Genomic DNA, 25,979 nt, shown 5'->3' with positions numbered 1-25,979 from the left:
TTTTCCCGTCTCCCAGATAGCCCATTCAGCTGTCAGTGCTAGGTCCATACCTCCCACCCTGGGCTGTAAATTCCAATAGGGCTGAAACTGCTGAGTTCCTTATTCCACACCAGGTCTGAGTCTTACTGAGGGAGTGTGCAAAGTGAAGGGACACAAACGTATACACACATACCTTTTACTTCACTTTTCTGTTGTTCTGTGGAAACCACCCTGCCCTTGCTCCTTTCTCTGAGCAGGCAGTCCCCAAGGGCCTACTGTCGCAGACCCATGTAAAAGGTGATGCCTCAGCTTGGGCAGGGCTCACCGAATGCCCAGGAGAGTTGGCTTGTCCCGCCCTTCAGCAGGGATGCACAACACAGGTGAGTGCACACACACCTGCACGTGGGCTGATTCACGCGTGCAGAGGCAGCAGCACAAGCACGGGTGTGCACTCACTGGCCCTGGCTGCTCTAGGGTGCTCGGCTGCATGGTCTGACCTGGGCTGAGGCCTCTGGCTCTCCCACCGGCTTCATTCTCAGGCACAGGGCAGCAGGGGGCTGCAGAATGACAGACAGACGGATGGACAGACAACTAGCACAGGGCAAGCACGGGCCTGGGCACGGCCTCATGTGGGCTCTGAAGCCTGGGCAACAGGAAGCAGGAGCCTGGCTGCAGGGTATGGGACTCACCTGGGGTAGGGGGCGCCAGGGGCTGCAGTGGGGGCAGGGAAGTGCTGTCTATATCCGCAGGAAGGGGACAGGGGGTAGAGAGGAGGGCTGGGCCTGTGGTTGGGAGAGACAGCTGTTAGCAGTCTGGCTACTGGCCAGATGTAGGGAAAGACTTCCCCACTTTGCTTGACCCATAGGGTACGGCAATTTGGCCTCCACTAGGACTCCTCCAGCATGTATATGAAGCATCTGCCACCAGAGGGCAACCTGTGCTGCACCTACTTCCCTCTACAGACTTGTACTGGTGCTTAAAGGGCAGAAATGGCAGTATTCTCCTGGGACCCAGCTCAGTAGACCACTTCCCCCCCCTCCCCCCCCCCCCCCCCCAGCTCACCTCCAGCCTTACTTCCTAAAATTTCCTCATCAGCACAGCATTGATACCTGTCCTAGGGCTTTTGCAGTCACTGTTGACACTGACTGTTCTGCCGGCTTTGTCCCCTTTCAACTCCTGGTCTTTGTTCAGCTCTTGCTTGGCTAAATGCCTTTTTTTCCTAAAAGCCCTGGAAATCCCAGGCTGGATGAGGCACCCCTCCGGGCTCTTACAGTCCCCAATAAAAGCACTGCTAATACTGCCCTGTAATTGTTGGGTCCCTGACCTGGGTAGTACACCCAAGGATTGGCAAACCCCAATCCTGGGAGGATCTGTGGGTATACTCCTGACTGGTACTGAGGATGGAGCACTGTCCAAGGAGAATCTGGGAATAGAAGAGTGAGCTGAATATGGACAAAGAGCAAGTGGAAAAGGGCAGGTGAGCCTCAGGTTGGACCTCTGGGCTTCCCTACCTTCCCGGGAAACCAAGATTTCCTGCTGTGGGGTGCTGCCCCAGCCTGGAGAGGCTAGAGACGCATCCAGAACACACTGTGGTTGATGAGCAAAGGATCAACCAGCCTGCCAAGACCTGGCTCCAGCTCCAGACCAGCCCTCTGGCCCACAACTAGGTCTACTGACTCGAGGTTCAGGCTGGCTTTTGCTGGCCCAGCCTTCACAGACCCTCCAAGCAAGCTTTTCAAGGAGCCGGCCAGGGGCTTGGAATCAGGCAGGCACCAGAGGGGGCAAAGAACACTGTTCCTCAGGAAGCTCAGCCAAGGGACCAGTCCCCAGTAGGCACTGGGATGAGTGTAGTATCCCCCCTGCCCACCAGGTGGCTGAGAGGCAACAGCCTTTTGGAGCCATTCATATTGCCCCTCCCTGCTCAGGTGGGCCTGCCTTTTCTTCCTTACATACTCTCCTAACCCTGAGTGGCTTGGTGCTCCCCACCCCTACCAAGTCGCTCAGACACTGAGGCAGATGTCGAATGCAGAAGGTCTTGACCAGGAGCCAAGGGCAGCGTGCTGGGCTACATGGGCAATGAACAGAGCTGCCGGGCAGCTCCTGGTACAGACACAAGACCTGGCAGCGGGGTGCTGTGAGAAGGACGGAGAAGGAAAAGGAAACGGCAGGTACGGGTTTCCCCAGCGCAAGGTGCCCTCTTCCCACTGGGTTCACACTCACCAGCTCACAGTGTGGGGAAGCTGTCCCATGCTGCCTGAGGTCAGAGAGTAGAAGCCAGAGAGGTCAGGGGTCTGCAGAGGCCTGTGAACTCCTACAGTGGAGAGGGGCCAAGTAAGTGATCTATCCTGACCTGGAAGCCACTTCTGCTAGTTACTGCCTCCTAGGCCTTCCTGTGGGGCCTCTCCCACCTCCCATTAGCTAGAGGACCAGACATACTGGTTTGTTGAGGACTGTTCCAGTGTGATAATGGTACCCCGTTTATAGGCTAGGGAAGCAAGGGCAGAGTGGCAGGGTGACTAGCCTAAGGATACAGGCTGCCAGTGGGAGAGCTGGAGTCACTCAGGAGTGGGATGGCTGGGCCTCATCATGCCCCGGCCCGCTGCTGGTCTTCAGCTGGGGCCTCTAAGCTGGGGGCTCTGGCCTGGCTTTCTGGGCAGGAGGCAGGCACCCTGGCCTGGACAGCCAGGGTTCCACCCGCCCCCTTTGGCTCCCCAGGGTTGAGTCAGCAGGTTTCCCACAGCCGACAATGGCTGATTTCAGAATGACTTTCCCTGAGGCTGAGGTGAATCAGCCATCACAACCACCACTTTCCATTTTCTCATTGAGGGAGGGTGGGCAGGGAGGGAAGGATACAGGTTTTACAGTCTTCAGTTTTACACAGATTCCTGCTCCCATATACTGGCACTGGGAGGTCATTCAGGATGTGGGTTTCTACCTCAACCTGAAACCTTCCAAGTTTGACCTAGTACCACCTGCTCTCAGGCTCCCAGGCCATCTTTCTGGCATTTTTCTTGGGGTTTTGAGTTTGCCCAGCGCCAGGCTTTCCAGTTGTTAAAAAGGGGCTAACCCTCCTGGACCCAGAAGCCTAGGACTTGGCCCCTAGGCTCCGGGACCGACAGGCCCCTCCCCTTCCCAGATCCATACCTTGCTTCTGGCTGATGTCGGCTGGTGCAGGTGTAGGGTGTGGGCTGCTGAAATGTTCATAGAGAGGAGAGAGCTGTGGGACGCTGTGGGCTGGCTGACTGGCCTTGTTGTGCTGAAAAATGAGGAGGGAGGGTGTGAATGTGGGGAGACCCAAAGGAGGAAGGCACAGGGCTGGGGGCATACATATAAACAGAGCCCCTTTTAGCTGTGTGGGTAGCCCAAATGTCAAAGGAAAGTGGGGGTGGTTAAAACCACAGGCCTCAGGAGAAGGGGCACCACTCAAGACATCCTATGTCTAGTGGCCCTGCCCACAGCCCCCCAGACTTTGCTCAAGCAGTCCCATCACCTACAGAGTCTCCTGGTTTGTGTATACTCAGTTCCAGGAGGTGCACCTCTCCTGTCCAGGAAATTTCCTGCCTCTAGGTCTGAGACCACCGCCCACCCCCGCCACCATTTCTCTGAGGCCCTGTGGCTTGTATGGGGGGCTTCTCATACCCTCCAGCCCCAGACACCAGGTAATGGTCTGAAGACCTGGCTTACCCCAAGACAGCCTGGAGTTCTTTTTCCTACTTCTCCACCCCCAGACTTGGGGGTCCTAAGTCTGACCCTCTGTTCCACCTCAAGCTTAACAGGATTTGTGGGCACAAGGAAGGTTCCCATCAGCACTCTAACTCAGAGCAGGTGGGTCAGGTGGGGACAGGCTTCCTCCAAGGCCGACCCACCCAGCCCCCACACTTCCTGTCTCCTCAGCAATACAGACTCTTACTTTTCTCACTAGTCACATGGATCTGTCAGGAGATGACTCATGCTGGGAAGGGGGCTACCCGTAGGACCCAGCCACGGGGAGGTGCTGCTTGGGGCCAAGGCACAGCTCTGCACATCCCCAGTGCACATCTGCACAGTCCAGGACCCTGGAAACATCATCTACAATTGAGGCTCAGCTTCCACTTGGAAAAGTTCACCTGGGGGGATTCTGCTGGCTAGGAGCACAGATAAGTGTCTTTTGACTCCTGGCACAGAAGAAACGGGACAGCTTTGGAGCACGACAGCCATGAGAGGTTGTGGCATGAGCTCCTTCCCATCCTGTGGGTGAATTTAGCCAGACTCCTTAACATCTCTGGGCTTCAGTTTCCTCTCTTGTGTAATGGATGGGGTTCATGCTCCCTGCATCACTAGGTTTGGGGAAGCTTAGGGTAGCTTATGGTGAGGCACAGGTCCCTTGGGTTTGGCAGTCTGTGGTCCAGGGTGAGGTGAGAAAAGGCCAGGTATGAATTGTGACTCAGCCAAGGTGTGAGGCTTCAGGGGGACACAGGCTCCCACACTTCCCGGCAACTGCCCTGGCTGCCCTCTTCCCCACATTCCTGCCTCCAGGGGAGCTTGAGGCTGGGTTCCAAGCTGCAGCACCCCTCCCGTCAGGGCTTGGGGAAGTTACTGACACCACCCACCTGTTCATTCCCGAGCTTGTTCATCTGCCCACTGAGAACCTTACATACCAGGACCTTCTGTCCTCAGGCAGACAGGGGTTGGTGTCCCAAAAGCAGTGGCTTCTTTGTGGTGGGCATGGATGTGTGGCACCACAACCCCTTCCTGAGCACCTCTCTCTGGAGCCTCCTTTTCGCTTCCTGGAGCAGCCTAGGAAGGACTCCCCACTGTGGGCCTGAGGAGGAGTCAGCTGACCACGTTTAGATCCTGGTTCTAACGTGTGTGGCCTTTAAGAACTTACTATAATACCTGAGCATGTTTTCTTGTCAAATGGAGATGAACACAGGGTTGTTGTAAGAGTAAAGCCACAAGATACCCAAGAGCTCTATTACCCAGCTGTAGAGTCATGAGGAAGGGACGTTCAGGAAGCCCCTTACCTGCACAAAGAAATGCTACTCACAGTCCTTCCCTGGCCCTGTGGTGCTAGCCTCACATGGGCCAGACGGTTTTAGTCTGAATTCACCGGAGGGGATTTGCCTGGGGACAGAAGACCCACCTGGTAGCCTACTTGGCAACATCACCCGGGGAGGCCATGGTGTCTCCAGGCCCTGGGTGCTGGGACTTTACTGCTCGTGTTCTAAGGTTTCCTGAGCAAGCTGAGAGGCTCATGCCACACTCCGGCCTTCTTTATCCCCAGAAGTGACCTCAGAGTCAGAGTCAGAGTATGTGTAGGAATGGAAGGTAGAAAGTAGGATCCTCGGGCTGGAAAGAGTGGGTTCGAAAGGCTGTGGGGTATGTGGATACCTGTGGAATCCTTCACGTGTTGACTGCCTGCAACCTGTGAGGTACTGTGCCAAGCACTTTGCAAGCCCAGGCTCATTCCCACTAGGGTACCAACAGGCTGGCATTTCTCCCATCTGTAAATCTTCATCTTCCTCAGCCACCACCTCATGTCTTGCTCCCTTTTGTTGCAAACCTCAGGAGAGCCATCGCCAACCTCGGCTTCCTGTTCTTAATCTTGTGCTCCTGTCAGCCTAGCCAATCCCTTGCCCCATCACTTCACCAAATGGCGCTTGTTAAGGTCCCCAGTGACTGCCACGCTGCCTGAACTCAATGGTCAGTTCTCAGTCTTCCTCCTACCTGACCTCTCAGCAGCACCGGACACAACCGATTTCTCCCTCCTCCTTGAAAGATTTTCTTTGCTTGGCTTCCAGAATGCCACACTGACCTATTTTCTTCCAAGCTCAGAGGCCATTCTTTCTTGGGCTAATTTCTGGCTCCTCATCTTCTTCCTGATCCCACCCAAGATGTGCCCTTGGCTTTCCATCTACCATCCTTTCCAGAGTGTTCTCATCCAGGGTGGTAGCTTCAAATGTCCTCATCTGATTACTGACATTTCTGTCTCAGCCTCTGCTTCCCCTAGGGAACACCACTCCCCGAATGCATACTCACCAAGTCTACCCAAAAGTCAGAAATGCTGCCCAAACCCAGTATGGCCAAAGCAGAGCCTCTGGTGTGCTGCACCAAATGCTCCTCTCCGTCTTCCCCAGTTACTGGCAATGCTCTCCTTCCAGATGCTCAGACACCTTGGAGTAATCCTGGACTCTCTTCTCTCACACACGTCTCCAATTTGTCAGGCAATCCTAACGGCTCCACTTTCAAGATAATTGAGAGCCCACCCCTTCTTCCTCCCTATCCCCAACTCAGTCCAAGCCCCAGTCGCTTCCCACTCAGACAACTCCAGTAGCCTCTTGCCCTCCGCCATTCTTCCATCCAGCAAACCCGTGCCTCAGATCACACCATTCCCCTGCCCAGAGCAAGAAACAGCCTTAGATGACCTACAAAGCTGTGTGTGGTGAGGCCCACTCTCTCCCTAACGCCACTGCCTCCCTCTCTTCCCTGCTCACTATGCCCAGCATTTCCCATGTGTGCTTCAGCCTCCAGCCTCCTTCTCCAGTTAGTGTAAGGATACATATTTTTAATTTTTTTATTAGAGAACACATGCACATGCAAGTGGGGGAAGAGGGGCGGGGTGGGAGAGAAGGGAGGGAGGGTGAGAGAGAGGGGGAGGGTGAGAGGGAGAGGGTGAGAGAGGACGGGAGGCAGGGAGGGAGAGACAGAACGAGAATGAATTAATCTTAAGCAAGCTCCAGGCTCAGCATGGAGCCTGATGTGGGGCTCAATCCAACGACCCTGGGATCATGACCTGAGCCCAAACCAAGAGTCGGATGCTCAACTGAGCCACCCAGGCACCCCAGTCTAGTGATAATTTTTAAGTGAGCCACAATGAAGTGGGCTGGGAAGCCTAGCTCTAAGGCTCCCTGACCTTTACATCAACTTCTTCACTACAGAATCCTGGGTCATTATGCCCCTTGAAAAGCGATGAGAAAATCAGCCCTGATTACCTCACTGATCACAGATGCAAAAACTATGTTAGAATTTTGGGGAGCAGCAGCCGAAGGCCTAGGAAGCTTCCTGGAAGCCTCTGGGACCAATTTATCCTGATAGGCAACCAGGACAGTAGTAGCCAGACAGCATCAGCCCTGACCAGGCCTTGAGACAGGGAGACAGGTCAGAGACCGTTCCCTCAAGAACCTGGGACTCTGGTAGAAGGCATTCCACCATTTGCCACAAATGGAGCCCTGGCCCATTAGTTGGAATGAACTTCCTCCAAAGATCCCTCCGGCCTGGGGGCTTTTGAGTGTAAGCTCCTGCTTCAGAGAAGGCCTTGCCATCTAAGTCCCGGTTCTGGCTCTTTGGCCCCCAGGAATGTAAGCCTGGCTGGGGAGTGGGACCCTGGGAAGGAAGTATTAGAACCAGAGGCTGGGGTCCAAGGTGCCAGCCACAGGAAGACAGTCCCACTCTGCCCAGGAAAAGGGTGGCGGGAGGGGGAGGGGGGGTGGGGAAGCCTGCTTCCAGGCAGGAGAGGGTAGCTCCACAGTACGTTTCTCAGCAAACCACCCTCCTTGGGGAGGGCTAGCTTTGGTCAAGAAACCATGGAGAGCCCCCTCACCTGAGGGAGGACCAGAGCTGACTCTCCTTGGCCAGGCTGGTAAAGCCCCAGGTTGCAGCACAGCCAGGCTTGGAAATCTCAGAATCCAGTTCAGCCTACGGTCTCTGGCCTGGGATGCAGGTGGACAATGGGTATGGAGGGGGTGGGAGGTAGGAGGCGTTGCCTGAAGGTCAGAGGGCTTATCCTGTCCACGAGCCTTCCCTGGGAACTGGGGAAAAGCCTCTAATTAAACAAGAGTCTGCAGCCAAACCCCAGGAGAGATGCCAGGTAGGCAGGGGTGGGGCAGAGAACATGCCAGCAGCTAGAGGCCCTGAGGTGGCCAGGGATCCAGGGGAGGGCACTGAGGGCCCGTCCAGTGCTTCCCACGTTTATGCATGCTGCCCCCCAGCCTCACACTCCCCGGCCCCCTGTGTTTGTGGTGGTAGCCAGGGGGAATGTCGGGCATAGGGCCCGGTGCCCCACACCCCCCTCTGCCAGTGGAACGTCCCGCTCCACGGCCTCAGCACAAGGCTGTCCCAGGGCCAGGCTGCCCAGACAAGGTGGGGTTGCCTGGGGACTAGCATGTGCATGAGGAACCTGATGACTGGAGCTCCTCTCCTGTCCTCCCTCTGATGATACCTGCCTGGCAGGCCTGGGTTGACTGTCCCCATGAGGCCCTGAGCATCTCGACTACACAACCTCACCTCTCTTATGTGAGGGCAGAGGGCCAAGGATAGACCTGGGCACTCAGGAAGTATTCGCAGCATGGTGGAATGCATCAGCAAATCAAAGACTCGACAGCAGCCCATACTCCTTGGTGAGGACACTCCAGGATCCCCTTCTTTGCCTGTGTCTGCACCCTGCCCCCCCGAAACACATAGCCAGACTGCAGCACTACAGAGCGGGGCTAGGACCCGGAGACCCTAGGGCTGGGAGGCTGTGTCTGCTATTCCTCCTGCTATTGCATTGCTTTGACTGCTCCTAGCCACTCCAACTCCCAATCTGTTGTCCCAAAGGTGGCTCTCAGCCTTCCGGGACATTCTCATTAGCCCATGGCTAGAAATTCCTCTCGTTGAGTAGGCAGGAACCAGGAAAGGGGGGGTCCAAAGGTAGGGTGGGACAGGAGGAGGGAGAAATAAGGGACTCCGGGATAGGTCTCTTCTGCCCTGAGGTTGAGCTTGGGCCCAGCTGGGCTGCCCTGCCTCACCCCCTCGCCCCCCTACTTCCTGCAGGCTCAGGTGAAAAATAAACACAGTCGGCATTTTCCCTGCAGACCGCAGCGGTCTGCTCACAGGCTGTGTGCACCCTGAGAGCCCTTGCCACCACCAGCAGAGAAACTCCCTCGCCTCTGACGGTTGACTCTGAAAACCCCCAAACGCTTGAGCCCCACAACACTTTCCCAGTGAAGAAAGTTGCTGCTTCCTCGGGCCTCACGCCTGGGGGTGGGGGAGTGTGTGAGGCCTGAGTGCCCCCCCCCTCCCCCCCCCGCCCCCCCCCCCCCGCCACCTCCAGCAAGCCTCCCTGTGGCAGAGATGGTGCCAGAAGTTCCCGCCCTCCTGTTCCCCCACCCACCGACACACACACACACACACACACACACACCCAGATTCTGTTGATTACGACTGGCAGACACATTCAGTCCGCTTTCATCACTGAGTGCCTGTGTGCCAGCCAAAAAAATGTTTCAGGCTGAGAGAAAAGCATTTTCCAATGATAAGTGAGTGGTTACCATGTCTCAGGCACAGTTCTGAACACCTTACAGAGTTTAACTCCTATGCTTTTAAACAAACCTAGGATATAGGTGTATTACACCCATTTGGTAGATGAGGAAACTGAGGCACTGAGAGGTCACACAGCTTGCCCAAGATCACACAATAAGTGGCAGAGCTGGGATTCTACCTACTGTGCTACAAAGGCCTTATGGTTGGTCATGGACAAAACCTGGGGGTAGAGGGGACGGCGTGCCAGTCCTCACCCCAGTTTCCTTTCTCCAGCCTGGTTGGTCAGAGTTCCCTGAACCAGTGCCTCCCTCCCTGACCCTAAAAATGCTTCAGTGGGTTCGGGACCCCTGGGATTGGAGTTCTGGCCACACCACCTGCCTACTTCCTGCCAGGGCTGCTGGCAACCAAGAGCCTGCCTGGTGGCAATAGCTGGACATGGCTCCCCGGCCTTAGTGCACATGCGCCCCACTCATCCTCGACCAGCCACCATCCAGCCACGCTGGCTTGCCCTTCTCCCGCCCTGGTGCCTAGCTCCTCTCTGCCTCAGCGCCTTTACCCACCCCTCCTCCTCCCCTCATGACTTTCCATGCTTCTTCTGGCTCCTTGCGAGCCTCACTGCTCATTCTGACCTCAGTCTAAGGGTCACTTCCTTGCAAACGACTCGCCGGGGATCCACAGCCCAGCAGGCAGAGGTGCCTACATGGTGCAGAGGTGGGCCTGGGGGTGCCGGAGGGCAGCACTGGCTTGTTAGTCATCTCCACCTGTCCAGGTTCTGTACTCGGCAGAGGGAAGGCCTCTGGAGTCCCTAGTGCTCCAGAACCTCTGCGTGCCCCACCCACTCATCCGCCACGGAGCCGACTGCAGTTACCCAGTTCCTGGCTCCTTGTTCCCTATGCCTGTGTTGGAGCTGGAGAGAGGCCAGTGGGGACGAGCCCACAGGAGTGGCAGATCCACACCTCAAGCCTCATGCTCGTTCCTGGGCAGAAGCTGACTGGACAGAAAGGTGGGCTACTGATACAGTATAGCCTGGGCTTCAGTTCCGTGGCCCAGCGGCCCTGCACAATTCCACACACTGGCCGTGCTCAGAGCCCCCTTTAGCTCTCCCTTCTCTCCCTCACACTGTCAAGAGCCAGGCTCCAGCTAGGGCCTGGCCCTGAGCATACACTCTGACCTCGATCAGTTCCTTCTGGTTCCTCTCCCAGCTCTAGGGCCCACCAGGTAGCCCCACAGCTCCCTCAGACCTGTGTGTGGAGCTAGGACCCACTGTCCAGCACCAGTGGTTGCTTAAGTCCCAAGGAGTCTGGCCAGTTGCTGGTGGGAAGCTCCCTCAAGGCCTGGGACCTGGAAGATGAGTGTCCTAGAAGAAAGCAAGCCCCCCAAGACTTTCCAGAGGAGACTTGTCTACGTATCAACTGAGCCTGGATTTGTAGATTCCTGCAGACCCTCCCTCTACAGATACACCCCAGCAGGGCTCATGCCGTTTTATCCCCAGCCCCCGCTCTGGGCCCTACTGCCCAGGACATGGTGCTCTCCAGAGGACGGCCTGCGAGCTCCCCGCCCACAGCGTGCCGGACGCCTTGTGCCAGACACCCGCCGCAGAGCACGGAGCTGTGGCCGTTTGGTCAGCTGAGCTGGAGGCCTGGGGGGTGGCTGGGCCACACCCTTGTGGACCAGGAGGCTTGGGTCCCACCTGCCAGCACGGTGTGTTGCCATGGTTGCACAGAGCCCTGCCAGGTGCGTGTGGCCAGTCTACCAGTCGCCCGGCCTCAACATCAGATAACAGGGCCTTGCCACAGCAGAGGTGAGGACCGGAGTCCCTGCATGAGGCCTTGGCAAACCACAGGCCTGCTCTAGACCTAGCCTGGCCCCAAGGCACCCTCAGAGCTAGCTGAACCTCACCGAGCTGAGTGGCGTGGCCCACAGCCTCCAGTGGTTTCTATGCATTCGTTTACTTGCGCTTTCCTTCTTCCTCTTTGAGGTGAACGCCCCTCAGGACAGGATGTTTTTAGAGGAAAATATAAGCTTCCGGGAGCTGCTGCAGCTGAGCTGCTAGTTGATGCTACCGACACACCGTATGTGGGGACTCTACAGCAGCCCCGGGGCTGGGCATTCCCTGCCCCCTCGGCCCTCCCAGCCCGGGGAGGTCTCTTAGCCAGCTCCTCTTCAGTGCCCAGCTGTTCAGGAGCCCACCGTGGGCCAAGGCAGGCCAGGACAATCTCAGAGCTCGGGCAGTAGGGAAAGCAAGGCTCTGCAGAAGGGGCACTAGAGGAGTTCAAGGATGTTTTTCCCCATAGGAGCAAAACCAACAGGCTGTGTAGGAAAGGCAGGAAGAAAAGAGCAGAGATGCGGATTTAGAGATGGCAGCCCTCACTAGGAACAGCCTGCTGTATGCCCAGCACACGGAGTTCTACTCCCTGACCAGAGTCTGACCAGTCTTCCCTTGTCACTTTAGGACACGTGCAGATCTTGCAGATGGGGAAAGGGAAGCCCAGAGAGATTAAACGACTTGCCCAAGGCCTCATGGCAAGTAGCGACAGATCTGGATTGGAATCCAGCCCTTTGGGGTTCCTGGCCAGAGATCTTCACCACTCTGCGAGAGGCCTCACAGTCCAGGGGTAGTGTGCCAGCATGGAGACCGCACATGTGAACCCAGTGGTCCCCAGATTCCCTTTCCTCCACTCAGTCTCCCCACGCAGACCTCCAGCCCATAGGGACCTGGGATCTCTGACTTTGCCAGTTAACACCCGCCAAGAAACTTTCTTGGCACAAACCGACTAGCGGTATGGCTGTGACCTCCACCTAGCCTGTATGAAGGATGTCTTCACCCTGTCCTCACAGGGGGTGACTCAGTTTCTCAGTCATCAGTGACTAAAGGAAATGTGAGAGGTCATCTCTCCACAGGGTCTGGCCTGTGCTCATCCCTCCACATGCGAAAGCAGGGGGTAAGGATAGCTGCTGGCAACTGAGGTGGCTCTCACGAGGGCCTGGCACTGCCCAGGAGGGAGAGGCGGGAGAGCCTAGGCAGAGCCCAGAAAGGCGGAGGGCGATGGTACCTCCTAGGCAGGCGGGGGTGGAGACTTGGAAATCTTGTCCCCAGCCTCAGCCCTGCATTTCTGACTCTGATGAATTCAAACCAGCTTCTGAGGAGCAAAGACAAGATGAGGTCTCTGGTCTGTACTAGCTCTCTGTACCAGCCCCAGGAGGACAGTCCTGCCCTGGGGCCATGGTCAGGAAGCTCATTTGGGTCTAACTTTCACAGCTACTGCCAATTAAGACCCTTGGGGCTCTGCCTGGACCGAATCCAGCCATTTATCCAAAGGGAAACAAGGCACAGAGCGGAAAGGAGCTGCTGCAGGCTTCGCTGCTCACACCAAAGCCCTGCAGGCCCAGGGTCCGCACAGGGAGGGGGGCAGGGCTGCTCCACCTGCCACAGCGGCCCTCGGAAGGTGGAGCCCCCTAATGAGATTAGTTAGGGGGTTCCAAAAACCACACCAAACAGTTCTTACAGATACTCACCTGGGTGTAACAGAATAAAAAATACATGGGAGACAGGGAAATACCAAATTCCGAGGGAGTGAGGAGTGGGGAGGGAGGGGATAGGGGCAGCCAAGGGGACCCAGCTGGAGCTATAAAACCCATTTTTTTCAAAAAGGAGTGCACAGATATGTTGTCTAAGAGGCAAGGGAGCATAGAGGTAAGGGCAGGAAACACATGCCTGGGTTCAAATCACTCCACCAGCACTCCTAAGGTGCACGTCTCCCCATGCCTTGGCTCCCCATCTGCAGGCCGTCCACATCTCACGGGGTTGACGTTGGGATTAAATTAATAAGGAACACAATAAAAGAAAAAAAGACCAAGGCTTTTCAGGAAAGCCAAACTTTGTGCCAGGCTGGGGCTGCGGTCCTTGACTTCCTTTGGACTCCTGCCTGATTGCTATCAGGCCAGACTGCTGAGCTCCTGACCGGCCTTCAGTGACCAGAGTCAGGGGACTGGAGGCAAAGAAGGGCGGCGATCCAAGAAAAAACTGCTCTCAAAATGCCCCGGGAGGGCTTGCCCATGGTGCGATGTGAGACGACACAATGACAACAGACACAACACACCCCCAGGGACACCTCAGCTTCCTCAGTCAGCCCATTCCCAGTGACTCAGGGCCTAGGACACCCTCCAGCCCAACCCCACGTCACAGAGAGGAGGGCACCTGATACAGACACACCCAACAGTGAGCTCCAACCTAAGCTAGGACCAGCAATGGAACAGGGGGTCCACCAATGGACAGTTAAGCGTCATCCTGCATCCTTTTGCCTGGCATCAAACCTGATCAATCTTAACTGTTATGTGGAAACATTTTCCAGGGCAATGTTTATTCTGGAAACCCTGGGCTCCTGCTTCCAACCAAGAAACACAACCCTTTTGGTCCTAAAAGCCCTGCCTTGTCAAACATCCAAGGAGGAAAGTATCCATCCCTGACCAGGCCCAGAGCTTTGACGTCATGCCCAGGAGGGGCACTGAGGGCCAAGTCTGTCCTTGGGGTCAGAGAATCCAGCTGGATTCAGCTCCTGAACACAACAGGAGTGGGAGTACCACTCAGCCTGGAGGCCTGCAGTGCCCCCATCACCACATACTTGAGAGCAAAGGAGCACAGCAATGGGCAACATGGGCTTTGAGGTAAAACAGACTAAGTCCAAGCCCTGATGCCAGGCACTAGCATGTTTAACCTTGCTGAGCCTCAAATCCCCCATCTGTAAAATGAGAGCAGTAATAGCATCTACTTTCTCAGCTTCATGCAAGGACCTTGATACTGGGATTGAAAGCCCCAGGCACAGACCTGGTACTCGGGAAGTTCTCAACACATACACAATTGTCGCCGTTGTTATTCTCCCAACAACTATTTACTGAGCACCTACTCTGTGTCACACCCTGTGTGGGGCACTGAGATCCCCGCAGCAAGGAGGCCAGATATGGGCCTGGCCCAGTACATCTTCCCCAGCCCTTTCTGATCCAAACCACCATCCCTGAAACCCCACCTCAACATGGCCATCACCCCTCGTGGGCTCGGCAATCCCAGCGTCGTCTGTCCCTACACCCTGTGGACTACAGTCCCCCCCAAGCCCCACCCATGGGGCTGCCCACCACAGCTGGGCGGCTCCCACCCGCACAATGCTTAAAGCTGGCCAGCACGCTGTGGGGAGGCTGCCGCAGCCTGGCACACACGAAGCAGCCGCCCTGCCTGGACCCCGGCTGTACCCAACAGAGACCTCATTGCTGCTGGCACAAATCTCTCCACAGGCTGCCTCTCTGCATCCCTGAGGGCCCACCCACCCTCTGCCTGCCTGGCCACTGGGCCAGCCACAGAGCCATCTGATTTGAATGAAACTTCAAACTTAATGACTTTCATGCTGGTTATTTAAAACGCAATGTAATTTTCTTAAACACCCTATTATTTCCTTTGATAGCTACAAAGCTTCCCCCAATCCCATAAGCATGTTTATTTTTAGGGAAAAGAGTGGTTTGCAGTTGGTCATAGAGACCATAAGGAGAGGGAACCCACAGAAAGCAGGGCAAAGAGTCAACCATAGCAGCCTGGAGATCCACAGCCATCATGCCTTCCTGCTGGGGTTGGCTCTCCACAGACACTACAGGGCCCTGGGTAGGCCCCTGACCTCCAAAATGCCAGCACATCAGCCAGCAGCCCTCCTGTCCACCACCTAACAGTGGCCAAGTCCGCCTTCCCGTGCTCCCCCTGCATGGGGCCCAGTGTTCTCATCTGTAAGACGGTTCTGCTGGCTTCCCAATGAGCCTCCCGCAGCCATTCCAGGCATGTGACAGGGCTGGGAAAGGGGTCCCGGGACCACCAACACAACCTCAGCTGCCTCCCTCCTGGCTCCTCCAGACATTCTGCCCCGGGTAAAGCCTCGAGGCCTGAAGCTTTGACCAGCTGGATCAGATCTGTGCCCAGATAAAGTGGCCCCAGGCAGTAGCTGCCCACACTGGGAGGGTGGGTGGGTGTGGCCCTGCCAGTCGGGGCTCCCTGGCAAGGAAGACGGCCCGGTGGTGGGTGTGCGTGCAGAGGTCAGCTGAGCCCCACCAATGCGGGGCGTCCTCTGGGAGTGGCTATTTTTAGATCCTAGGCTTTCATGTGGCCAAATGATGTAGAGTTTACAAAGCATCGGTAATGCGTTTCAGATGGCAGCCCAGCAGATCGGGAGGCTGGGCCTCTGCCACCAGAGCCAGGTCAGAGTTAGTCAGAATGCCTTCAGCCTGAACTCCCATCACCTGTCCCTCTGTCCCTCCCAACCTTCTTGCCTGATGGGGAAGCTGGCCCTGGAGCAGTCCTGGCAATGCCCAGCAAGCCCCACCTGATGCCCACCTGAGCAGCAATTGTCTCCAGCCAACACTTATCTGAATGTCAGCAATCCTTCATGGCCAGGGATCCCCACTCCTGACTGAGAGAAGGAAACTGAGACCTAGAGAGATTAACAGATTTGTTGGAGATCACACAGCAAGGAGAAAAGTTGGGCCTGCCTTCTGGCTTCCCTGCCCATCACAGTTCCCTGCCCTCACGGACTAATTGGGCTTTCTGGGAGGGGGGAATCCATCAGCCTCACGTGGGCCAGCCCGGATATGGTGGGCTGGGGCAGCTTAACTACGCAAACCCCCAAAGCTCACTGTTCTTGGGGCAGGCCACGTCCTGCCTGTCCACGCCTCAGCCACACACTCGTCATTGAGAAGAAGATAGTGTAGGGCCCAGACAACTTTCCTGTCTCTGGACAGAGAAACAACTGGTTGTTTTAATGGGAGGGGTGAGGGGTAAGGCAAGCTTACTTGGCAGAACGTCTGCTTCCTCTGCCCTGCAGGGAACTCTGGCTGTGGATCAGCCGTGGTGCCCATCTTCCTCAGGGCGGTAAAGCCGTGTGTACTGGCAAAACCCAGGCAGTCGACCTCTGTGGGACAAACTCCCATGGGCAGCTTCCCCACAGGAGAGGGCCAGACTCACACCCATCTTGGCTCTGCACATGGCCATGACCCCTACCCAGCAGGGACCATCCCTCACATATGAGGGGACTGTGCCAAGGGGAGCCCAAGGTTCTAGCAGCACCAGGAAACAATGCTATGACCATGACAAACCCACCCAGGCTGCAGCTCAGGGACTTTGTGTATGCTAAGGCTGGTGTGGGCCACATCTTTTTAAGGGAGGGAGGTGATGACAGGTCCAAACCCCAGGCTTCGTGGACCTGTAAACAGGCATCAAACTGTCTGAAGGAAGAAGCTAACAATGTCCTGGATTCTCAGAGACCCTCCCTAGACTGCTGGGGCCTCACAGTCTTGCTAAAGACGATGCTGGTCGGGGCGCCTGGGTGGCTTGGTCGGTTAAGCGTCCGACTTCAGCCAGGTCACGGTCTCGTGGTCCGTGGGTTCGAGCCCCGCGTCGGGCTCTGGGCTGTTGGCTCAGAGCCTGGAGCCTGCTTCCGATTCTGTGTCTCCCTCTCTCTCTGCCCCTCCCCCATTCATGCTCTGTCTCTCTCTGTCCCAAAAATAAATAAAAAACGTTAAAAAAAAAAAAAGATTTTATTTTTTTATGTAATCTCTACCCCCAGGGTGGGACTCGAACTCACAACCCTGAGATCAAGAGTTGCATGTTTTACCAACTAAGCCAGCCAGGTGCCCCTGATTCCTCCTCCTTTTTGACCCCATAACTCTCTTGAAATGTACTGCTCCAGGAAAAAAATCAAAAAATAACTAAGAAATGATTTGTACACATCATCGTTCCTGCTGTAATGAAGGCAAGCTCTGAGCAAACTAGAAGCTACAGGAGGGATGACACAGATGCTATATGTGGGCACCGTCTGAGGGCCTGCAAAAATGCACCCCCACACCAGGGGAAAGGGAAACACTGCGTCAAGACATGAGGGGGTGCATGCAGGGCTGACCGTGTGAGAAAAGGTCTGAGCGAGGCATGGAGGCTAAGAAACAAATGGGTCTTTTCCCTATTTTTCTGACAAAACAGCTTAAGCCCCAGACATCTTACATAAAGGGCTTTCACATGGCTGTGGGAGGGGGGACCTCTTTCAGATAAATCTCTAGAGGTGGCAGGAGAGGATCTCAGGACAGAGTGAGTAGTGAGAGCTCCCATCCCGGCTGCAAGAATGGTACTTCCCCTCCTAAGAATCCCTAGATGAGGTAGGGCAGCAAGCAATGGGCCTGTATACCTAAGTCCCCGCCCCAGAGCCGGCCCCCAGGGTTCAGACTCCTGGAGCTTTGTGGCCCAAAGTAGAGATACGGCCCTCCAGACATGAGTCTATGTCCGGCCTACCAGTGAGCCACCACTAACCCAGAGGAGCCAGGAGAGCAAGAAGGGACCGCTCACAACCAAACCACTACCTCTCAAGCCCAGGACACACTGGCACCTTCATGGGCACTTCCCTGGCACGGCTGCCTCCAGTCTACACTCCAACTCTGGGAAGAGGACTCGCCACCCCCGTTGTGCAAATGAGGAAACTAAGGCTGAGAGATACTTTTGGCAGATGGGCTGCCTTTGGTCTAAGCATAACTAGCGAGTACATCATAAAGCAATGCCAACCACCACGGCCTGAAGAACTGCCAAGGTGGGCAAGGCAGCTGATGCCTGGGAGGATGACAGAGGTCCCACATGGATATTCACAGGGGGTGTCTCTGGTAAAGTGGTATTTGAATTAGGCCCCAAATGAGGAATGAGAAGGTGGCAGCTACATGAGAGCTAGGGAAGAGAGTTCCAAGCTGAGGAAACAAGTGCAAAGGTCCTGAGGTGGGAAAGAACCTGACGGGTATAAAACAGGCCAGGACACTAAACCTATCTATGGAGATAGAGTATGGCGATGAGAAGGAGGGGCTGTCAGCAGAGGCCGACCACCCAGGCACTCAGGCTGTGGTGTGAGGTTTGGATTTTACTCCAAGAGCAATGGGAAGCCACTACAGGGTCTCATCAGGCAAGAAATGAGATGTGATTGATGCCTGGCTGCTATGTGGAACCTGGACTGGGGGTGAGGGCATGGGTTCAGGTGGGGGCCAAGGTCGAGGCAGAGAGAGGCTGGAAGCAGCCATTACTGCCTTCTGGGTGAGTGACGGCGACAGTGTGGGCTTTAGGGTGGCAACTGAGGTAGAGAAGTGGGAGATCTGGCATGTTTGGAAGGGAGCCCAAGTACCCTGTCCTTATCTGGTGGCCAACTCTGCACCTTCAGAAAGCTGCCCAGCAGATCCTTCTCCACAGCCCACCGCCCACGTCAGGGCCGGCTCCACCCAAGATGCCCCAGCAGGGCCTTCTGAGACAGCACTCCTCTGACCAGGGCCTGGTTCCAGTCTGTTCATCTGTCTCTTCTACTCAGCGAGGCATTCCCAGAGACAGAAAGGCTGGCTGTGACCTATGTGGTGCCCAGCCTGGTGCCAGACTCCTCCTAACAGGCTTCACTCCAATCAGGGATGGTGATCAACCATCACTAACCCTCCCCAGCAAGGCCCACTGGCTCCCTCTCTCTGAGGCTATAGAGGGCTGGCTGAGTATATCTCTGCAGAGCTTCACTGGACATAGTGGCCATGGGTCAGCAGCACTTCCTTCCCCTGCTCAAGTCTTGCTCAAACCTGCACCTCCTAATCCCCCCAGGGCTCATTAGCACAGCTTTCATCTAACCCCAGACCCTGGAGTCCAGAAATGTGAGCTCCATGGTCAGGAGTCCAAGCAAGAGTCCACTGCCTCCATTGGGCTCCCCAACATTGGAACGGATGCCTGACCCCTGGCTTGGGGCATGCACAGACACCAGGATGGCCGTGGAAGTCAGGCACAGGGGAACAGCCCCCAGTCCCTGCAAGAGCCAAAAGGCTCAGCTGTTTTTTTGTTTTTTCAATTGACAATCAATTTGTATATCATAAAATTCAGCATTTTAAAGTATACAGTTCAGTGGCTTTTAGCATATTCACAAGGTTGTATAACTTGCACCACTATCTAATTCCAGAACACATTCATTACCTCAAAGAGAAACGCTATAGCCATTAGCGGCCACTCCCCATTCCCCCCTTTCCTCAGTCACTAGCAACCACTCATCTATGTTCCATTTCTATAGATTTGCCTATTCTGGACACTTCATCTAAATGGCAAAAGGCTCAGCAATCTTCCAGGCCCAAGACTCCAAGTGGAGCCATGGAAGGGGCCACAAGAACAACGGGGCTTCCTATCCTTTTTGAGAAGAGGATTTGCACCAGACTGGCAGTCACGCACATCCAAGAATCTGAGTTTCCCTAGGGAGCGAAGCCTTACTCATCCCAGAATTCCCTTAAAGCCAGGCCCAGAGTTGGCCCTCCCACTTCCCCCTCCCAATCTCAGAGCAGAACAAAGCCAACAAAACAAAAACAAGCCGTGGCTACTGGTCTAGGCCAGGAACTGTCTACAAGCCTACATTAGATGCCTGCCAAACATCAGCCATGAAATAAACTTTGACCAATTCTCCTTTCCCAAAAGGAGAATTCACAAGAATTCACAAGAAGCCATGTATTAAAAAGAAGCACCCTTTTAGGTAAAAGATCCCCCTCTCCCCACTGGCAGTTGGCTGTGAAGTGGTCACTTGGTCCATCGCTCCTGGCAAGGTTTGAGTCTGCATGCTTTGAGGCATCCCACATGGTAGCTACTCATTCATGCGCAGAGGACGACCCCAGCATGGGCTCTCCCCACTGTCTGGGGAGGTTAAGCAACTGGCCTTAAAAGCTCTTCGGCACAACTGGTGACCACTTGGATTCCCTCAGAGGGGGCAAAGCGGGGAGGGGGCCTAGTTCTAAGGCTCAAGGGCAGGGGCTGGGCAGCATGTCATCTGTCCCATGGGCTCAGGAAAGCAGAGTTTGGGAAGAAACCTCCCAAGGCAGTTCTTCCTCAGGGCCCCTACAATGGACTCCTGCCCCATTGTAAGGCTATCTTTTCTGATAAATGTGTTCCCAAAACACGGAGTCAATCAATTTTGCTTTTAAAACCAGCCCTAATTTAAATGTCCAACAACTTTTTGGGTAATACCAACAATTACTTCTATTTGCTATTCATTTTTAACTATCAGGTTTGCTTAAAAGAGGCTCCTCCCTTGTATTCATGTACATCTTCCTCACCCAGTGTGACCCCAACTTAGGCCCATGCCTCTGTCCTTGTTCCCAGCCCCATGGAACAGCTGATACCAGCACATAGAAGGTCAACTCCAGACCTTGTCTTCCTCCTCCCGTGTTCCCGGAAGCCAGGCAGTGGGAGGCTGGGTGGGGAGGAGGACAAGGGGACTTACCTCTATAGGAGAGGGTATAACACACAGAAAAGCATCTGCTATAGCTTGAGAAAGATGCCAAGGTTGAAAAAACAAATGACCCAGGCTAGGGGAAGAGTGATGTGCCTGCTTCAGCACCCCCCTCTCCCCGCTCCCCCCACCAAGAATCCTGACTGCTGGAGTTGGCCATCCGTCCGCCTACACTCTGACCAGTGTGAGCTAAATGAGACCAAATGGTCCCATCACCACACCCTTACAGAGAAGGGGGCCCTCCCACTCTGGGCTCTCTCGCACTCACGCAGGCCATGAAAGGATCACAGAAATCCAACCGCCTTCCTGAAGCACTGTGAAATCACAAGAGGCTGGAGGGCAGCCTGCCCTCCTAGGACTGTTCTTGGTCTTAGGTCTTTTGTCTAGTCATGGTTTTCACAGTGACCACAGCGCCCTGTCCAAGCAATTCACCTGCCGGTGATTTGGCAGTGCTGTGTTATGTCAAGTTGGCCCCAAAACCTAAGAGTTTACCCGTTGTAGGTGACCCAAAAAGAATCTATGTTAAGCATCTGCTGGTGCAGGGTGGAGGTCTCTAGGAAGAGGTGTTGCCTGAGATGGTGAGGTCAAAGGGCAACCGCCTCCCTCACAGACGTGAAGGAAGCAAACACCTCAGAGACTGGAGCCACCCCAGAGCAGAGAGACCATTCAACCATCACGCTCCTTCTGCATTTGAGAAAATGGGGAGTCCAAGGGCCAAGGAGCTCATTTCTAGAGTCAAGAGTTTACCAGGTTTTCCATTCTGGGTTTCTGGGGAGAAGAATCTGTCTTCTCACCTCCCACCGGCTTCGGCATCAAAACAGCTTTCAGAACCAACTCTCCTCACTTCTGATCTGAAATGGCCCAGCAGTCACCCTCCTCCCTCAGGGTGACCCCCACTAGCCATGTGAGCCTCCTACCTGCCGGCCCCTCCTGCACGAGGCCTCCACTTGCAGCCCCAAGCCCCCAAACATTTAGTGTACTGTAGGACCTCTAATCTCACCCCTGATTTAGGCCACCTGAGGACAGTCTGAAACACTAATCTCAATTTTTTTTTTTTTAAGTGCAGCTGTACTGCTCCAATGCACTCAGAATAGGCTCTTCTACCTTTCAGGTCATCTGTACCAATGAGGCAGAAAAGCATGGTTTGTAACGATCATGGAATCTTTCAAAGCGCTTAAATATATTTAATTAGCAAAATCATTCAACAGGTCCCTTACCCACACCACTGATTTGAAACACCTCTGCAGGCCCTTCCTGGTGCATAGGAAAGCAAACCAGCCTCATAAAAACCTACTTTCTACACATTGCATTTGTGGTCTTTCTCTGGCAAGGGTGCATTCATGGCAAGAAGGACAGAGCGAGTCGAGTCTGTTTCTCCTGCACAGCCAGGAGCTCTAACGCACACCAGCATTTCTGCCCATTCCTCCAAACACCCAGGCTTGGGGCTCAGGCTCCAGGAAAAGGCCAACTGCAAAGCTCACAGTTCAGACCACACCAGAACACCAGCACCTCAGGAGGGGAGGGAATGGTGTCAGCTCAAAAATTCTCAGAAAAGACTCTACCCTGGCATTACCTAGCATCAGGACAGGGCCTGCACCTGCTTGTGAGCAAGCTGGGAGGACAAAGGCCAACAGCTGGAGGGAAGGGGGTGCCTAGGGCGGTCTCTCCTTCCTTCAGCAAAGTTCTCCTGCTTCCCATCCCACTGGGTGTATATGGGAAAAGACACCAGAAAAGAGTTCTCACTTATCTATTTTGTTCTAGGCACAAGACACTTGTTGCCCATGCCTCACCTACCTGGTCAAGGAGGTAGCAGGCACAAGGCCTGCGGGATGCCGGGGCCACTTACCAGTGGGGGCTGCGGCTGGGGGTGCTGCCCTGCTCCCGAAGGGGGTGGGTAGTGCATAAGCAGATTGAAGGCCGAGTAGACGGTGTCTTTGTACATGCCGCTGGCGCACTCCGGGGCCTTCAGGCCTGGAAAAACCACAGCTGGGTCAGACGAGCCCGCCCGGGCTGTCAGGGCCGGAGGGATCTGCTCTCCAGAGTAAGAATTGCCGAGGGGTCCCGTTCAAGTGGGACTTGAGAAAAAAAGCGCCGGGAGTACCTCGGTACCGAGTTCCGACGAAGGACCCCGCGTCCAGGCCTCCCCTGGGCGGCCCCTACTTGACCCGAGCCCGCCCGCCGGCCAAGGAACCTGGGCCAACGCTTTCTCCTCAAGACTGGGGATTAGTCAGTCACCTGGGCAGGAGGGGAGGCGGAGATGGCGGGGGTCTGTTTACTCCTATAAAGGTCAGGGCACCGGAAGTGACTCGAGCCCGGCGGCGCCCGGGAAACCCGCCCCCACCCCACCCCCCGGTTTTGCCGCCTCCTTTAGTTGCCGTGCGGGGTGCACCCCCCCGCCACCCCCGTCCTCCGTGCCACCCCCTTTCCCACCGGGGCCTTAGCGGCTGGAGGGGAACCGGGCGGTAACTCACCGTCTTCCAGAGACTCTGGAAGTTTGTCGGGGAAAAGTCTCTGCGAAGCGTGTTCCCGCCCGAGAGCCTGCGGGGAGATCCAGAGGGGGCGTGAGGGGCGCGGGGCTCGCGGCCCGGGGCAGGAGGGGTCTGAGGGATGGGTACCCCAGGGGACCGGGAGGGCGGGGCGGGGCCAGCCGGGCACGGGGGGCGGCGGGCGAGCGAGAGGCGCAGGGCGAGGGCCGGCGCTCACCTCGGCCCCGACCTCCGCCTCGCCGCGGGCCCCGGCACCGGCCCCAGGGACCCCCGCGCCGCCCGCCGCGCCCTCGGACTCATTGACCAGGGACGACTTGAGCTCGGCCAGGTCGCGCTCGGGGCCCGCGGCGCTGTCGCGGCTCTTGTCGTCCTGCTCCTCGCCCTCGTCCTGGAAGGCCAGCAGCTCGTCCGGCGCGCCGAGGTCGTCGCCCCCGCCCGCGCCGCCCCCGCCCGAGTCCAGCTGCGGCATGGTGCGCTCCGCCCGCGGGGGCGCGGCGCGCGGGAGTGCGGGGCGCGGAGCCGGCCCGGCAGGCGGCGAGCCCGGAGTCCGGACCTCCGAGCCCGAAGCGCGGCGGGCGGAGCGCGGGCTGACTCCGCCTGGGCGGGCTGCGGGCGCGGGGCGCGGGCGCCAGCCTGAGCGGCTCCGGGAGCTGGCGGGTCCGAACATCAAAGGCGCCGCCGGCTCAGTGCGGGGGGCGGGGCGGGGACGCCGGGGGCGGGGCGGGCCGGGGGCGTGGCCAACCGCCCCGCCCCTCCTCTCCTCGGAGAGGCCGGGACGCGACCGGCGCGCGCAATCTTAAAGGGCTAGCTCTCGCCGGCGTAGCTGTGAAGCGTCCGACAGGCTTCACCCTTCTGAAACGCGGGGACGCTGAACGAGACTCTTGACCCTGCTTCCTCACCTACAATATGGGATTCCCCGCTCTGCGCCCAGGTTTCTCCACCTAGGCCATGGGGGTGACCTGGAACGCAAGCCAAGGTGTGAATTGCGTCGGCCAGTACGTCAAAGGCTTGAAAATGGGGACTTCTAGAGGTTGAAGGCTGTTCGAAGCTGTTCTCCAACACCGGCTGGCAGGGTTAAGGTTCCTCAAAGTCCCGTTCTCTGCCCTATTCTGCAACCCTAAACCAATCTGGGACTTCCTTCCAGGCTGCCCACATACAGTGCGAACACAAGCATTATGCCCCTCACACATTTACTGAGCGCCTGTTGCATGCGGTGCTAATGCATTACACCCTGTGACGTGCTTCTCAGCCCTGTGGCATCTCTGAGGCGTGGAACAGCCAAGAGGACGAGGAGGAAGGATCCCCCAAACCCGGTGCCGATCTTTCAGACCCCACTCCTCCCTCCCTCCAAACTAAGTTCCACGCCTAGAATCTGCAGCGCAGGGATGCGAGGCATTGGGCAGCCACGTGGGCCGCGGGATTCCGACGAGGGGTGGGTCGTCCGAAGCAACTCAACACGGGAAGTCGCATTCCCATTGGGCCAATTGACCCTGAGCCTGACGCAGGCGGACTCTCGCAAGATCCAAGCAGCAGGCTCTAATAGAGCCAGAGGAGCGCGGGAACGTGTGCCGGCTTCCATCGCATCTATAAGGCACCCGGGATCATGTCCACTTGGGCCTCCACAGGACGCTTGGCCTTGGCTTGGCCACTGTATCTGGTTAAAACATAGATCCTTTAGGATCGTTGTGCAGTGAACCGCAGCCTCCAGCAGGTTTCTGAGTTGGATTCAGTGTAGACTTTCCCACCTCTCCCGAGGGCACAGGGGCAGAGAGTATTAGGGAGGGAGGGTGTCTTGGACGCCTCTCCCGCTCAGAGCCCCACAGGACCCCTGGCAGCAGCGCAAAGCGGGGCCGGAAGAGGGCCGCCCCGCCCCTCCCGGTCCAGGCCCAGCCTGGCTGGCTGCGGATCAAAGAGCCAGGGCCGTCCTTCTCCGCGTTCAGATTCTATCAGCGCCCGCTCAGCGGGGCGGCTCGGCCTCCTACCTCACGACTGGAGTGCCCACTTTTCCTCCCTTCCGGGAGTTGGGGGCTGGGGGTTACTAGTGCTCAGTTTGGCGACGGAGATGTGGAGAAGGTCCTGCCCATTATGTTCCCCCAGTCTCCGTTTCTGGATGTGAGCTTGCTACTGTCTCACGTTATCCCCATTGGGCGGTGGGGGTTGGGGGGAGGCTCCAGCAAGTCTTAGCCCAGTAGGGAGGGGAAAGGGTGCAGGAGGAGGGGCCCATGCCCCCCCCCCCCCACTTCAGCTTCTGAGGTTATAGGATCTGGCTTGGATGAGCCTCCTTTGGGAAAGCTGTATGGGGAGATGAATCTGCCCAACTCAAAGGCTTTGGGGGGTCCTCTTGCGTTTGAGAGTGATCCCAGCTTAGCAGGAGCCTCCTCCAGGACAAAAAGGTCCCCAGACCCATGAGTGAACATAGAACAGTGGGGGTTGTTATCTCCAGTCCATGGAGAAAGGAGAGAAGTCAGGGCAACAGTGAGGTGGTTTGTTCTTCTCAATAAGGCTGAATTTTTTCAGCTTAAAGTATTAACTTTTAATCAGAGATTATGGATTTTCTGCTTTCTTCGTGTAAAAAACAGCTTTTCTTTGCTAAAATAATGGTGAAAATTGATTTTTTAAAATGTTCTTATTTGGCAAAAGAAACACTTGGCCGTTCTATTCGCTCCCCCACCCCAGATCTCTTTGGACATTTTATAGAGCTGTGAAATCCCAAAGTCTGGGAACCACTGCTGTACAAGGTCATGGCTGTAACCTCTTGCCCTGTGGTGTGGAACCAGGGGAGCAGGCAGGTGAGCAGGGAGAATAGGGAAGTGAGGAGGAGTAGTAAGGCAGGGACAAACCAGCTGAGTATCAGACATCTACAGCTACGCTGAAATTAGCTTGAATGCCTTGAAATTAGCTTGAAATTAGCGAGAATCGACTGTGTGTGTACCTAATCCGG

General features: G+C 56.2%; 1 protein-coding gene across 1 annotated transcript in view; it reads right to left on the bottom strand.

Moving 5' to 3' along the window:
- Nucleotides 1-23,725, bottom strand: part of TCF7 (transcription factor 7) — a 29,681-nt gene extending 5,956 nt beyond the window's left edge. The window contains 5 exon segments of the mRNA XM_027076686.2: nt 2,200-2,290; nt 3,124-3,235; nt 22,399-22,523; nt 23,024-23,090; nt 23,256-23,725. Coding sequence (XP_026932487.2) covers nt 2,200-2,290; nt 3,124-3,235; nt 22,399-22,523; nt 23,024-23,090; nt 23,256-23,705 — 845 coding nt within the window. The 5' untranslated portion in view covers nt 23,706-23,725.
- Nucleotides 23,726-25,979: the final 2,254 nt, after the last annotated feature.

The sequence above is a fragment of the Acinonyx jubatus genome, chromosome A1 (assembly GCF_027475565.1).
Source record: "Acinonyx jubatus isolate Ajub_Pintada_27869175 chromosome A1, VMU_Ajub_asm_v1.0, whole genome shotgun sequence".
NCBI classification, from domain to species: Eukaryota; Metazoa; Chordata; class Mammalia; order Carnivora; family Felidae; genus Acinonyx; species Acinonyx jubatus.
Note: the sequence above shows the minus strand (reverse complement) of the source record. Positions and strands in the feature narration are given on the sequence as shown.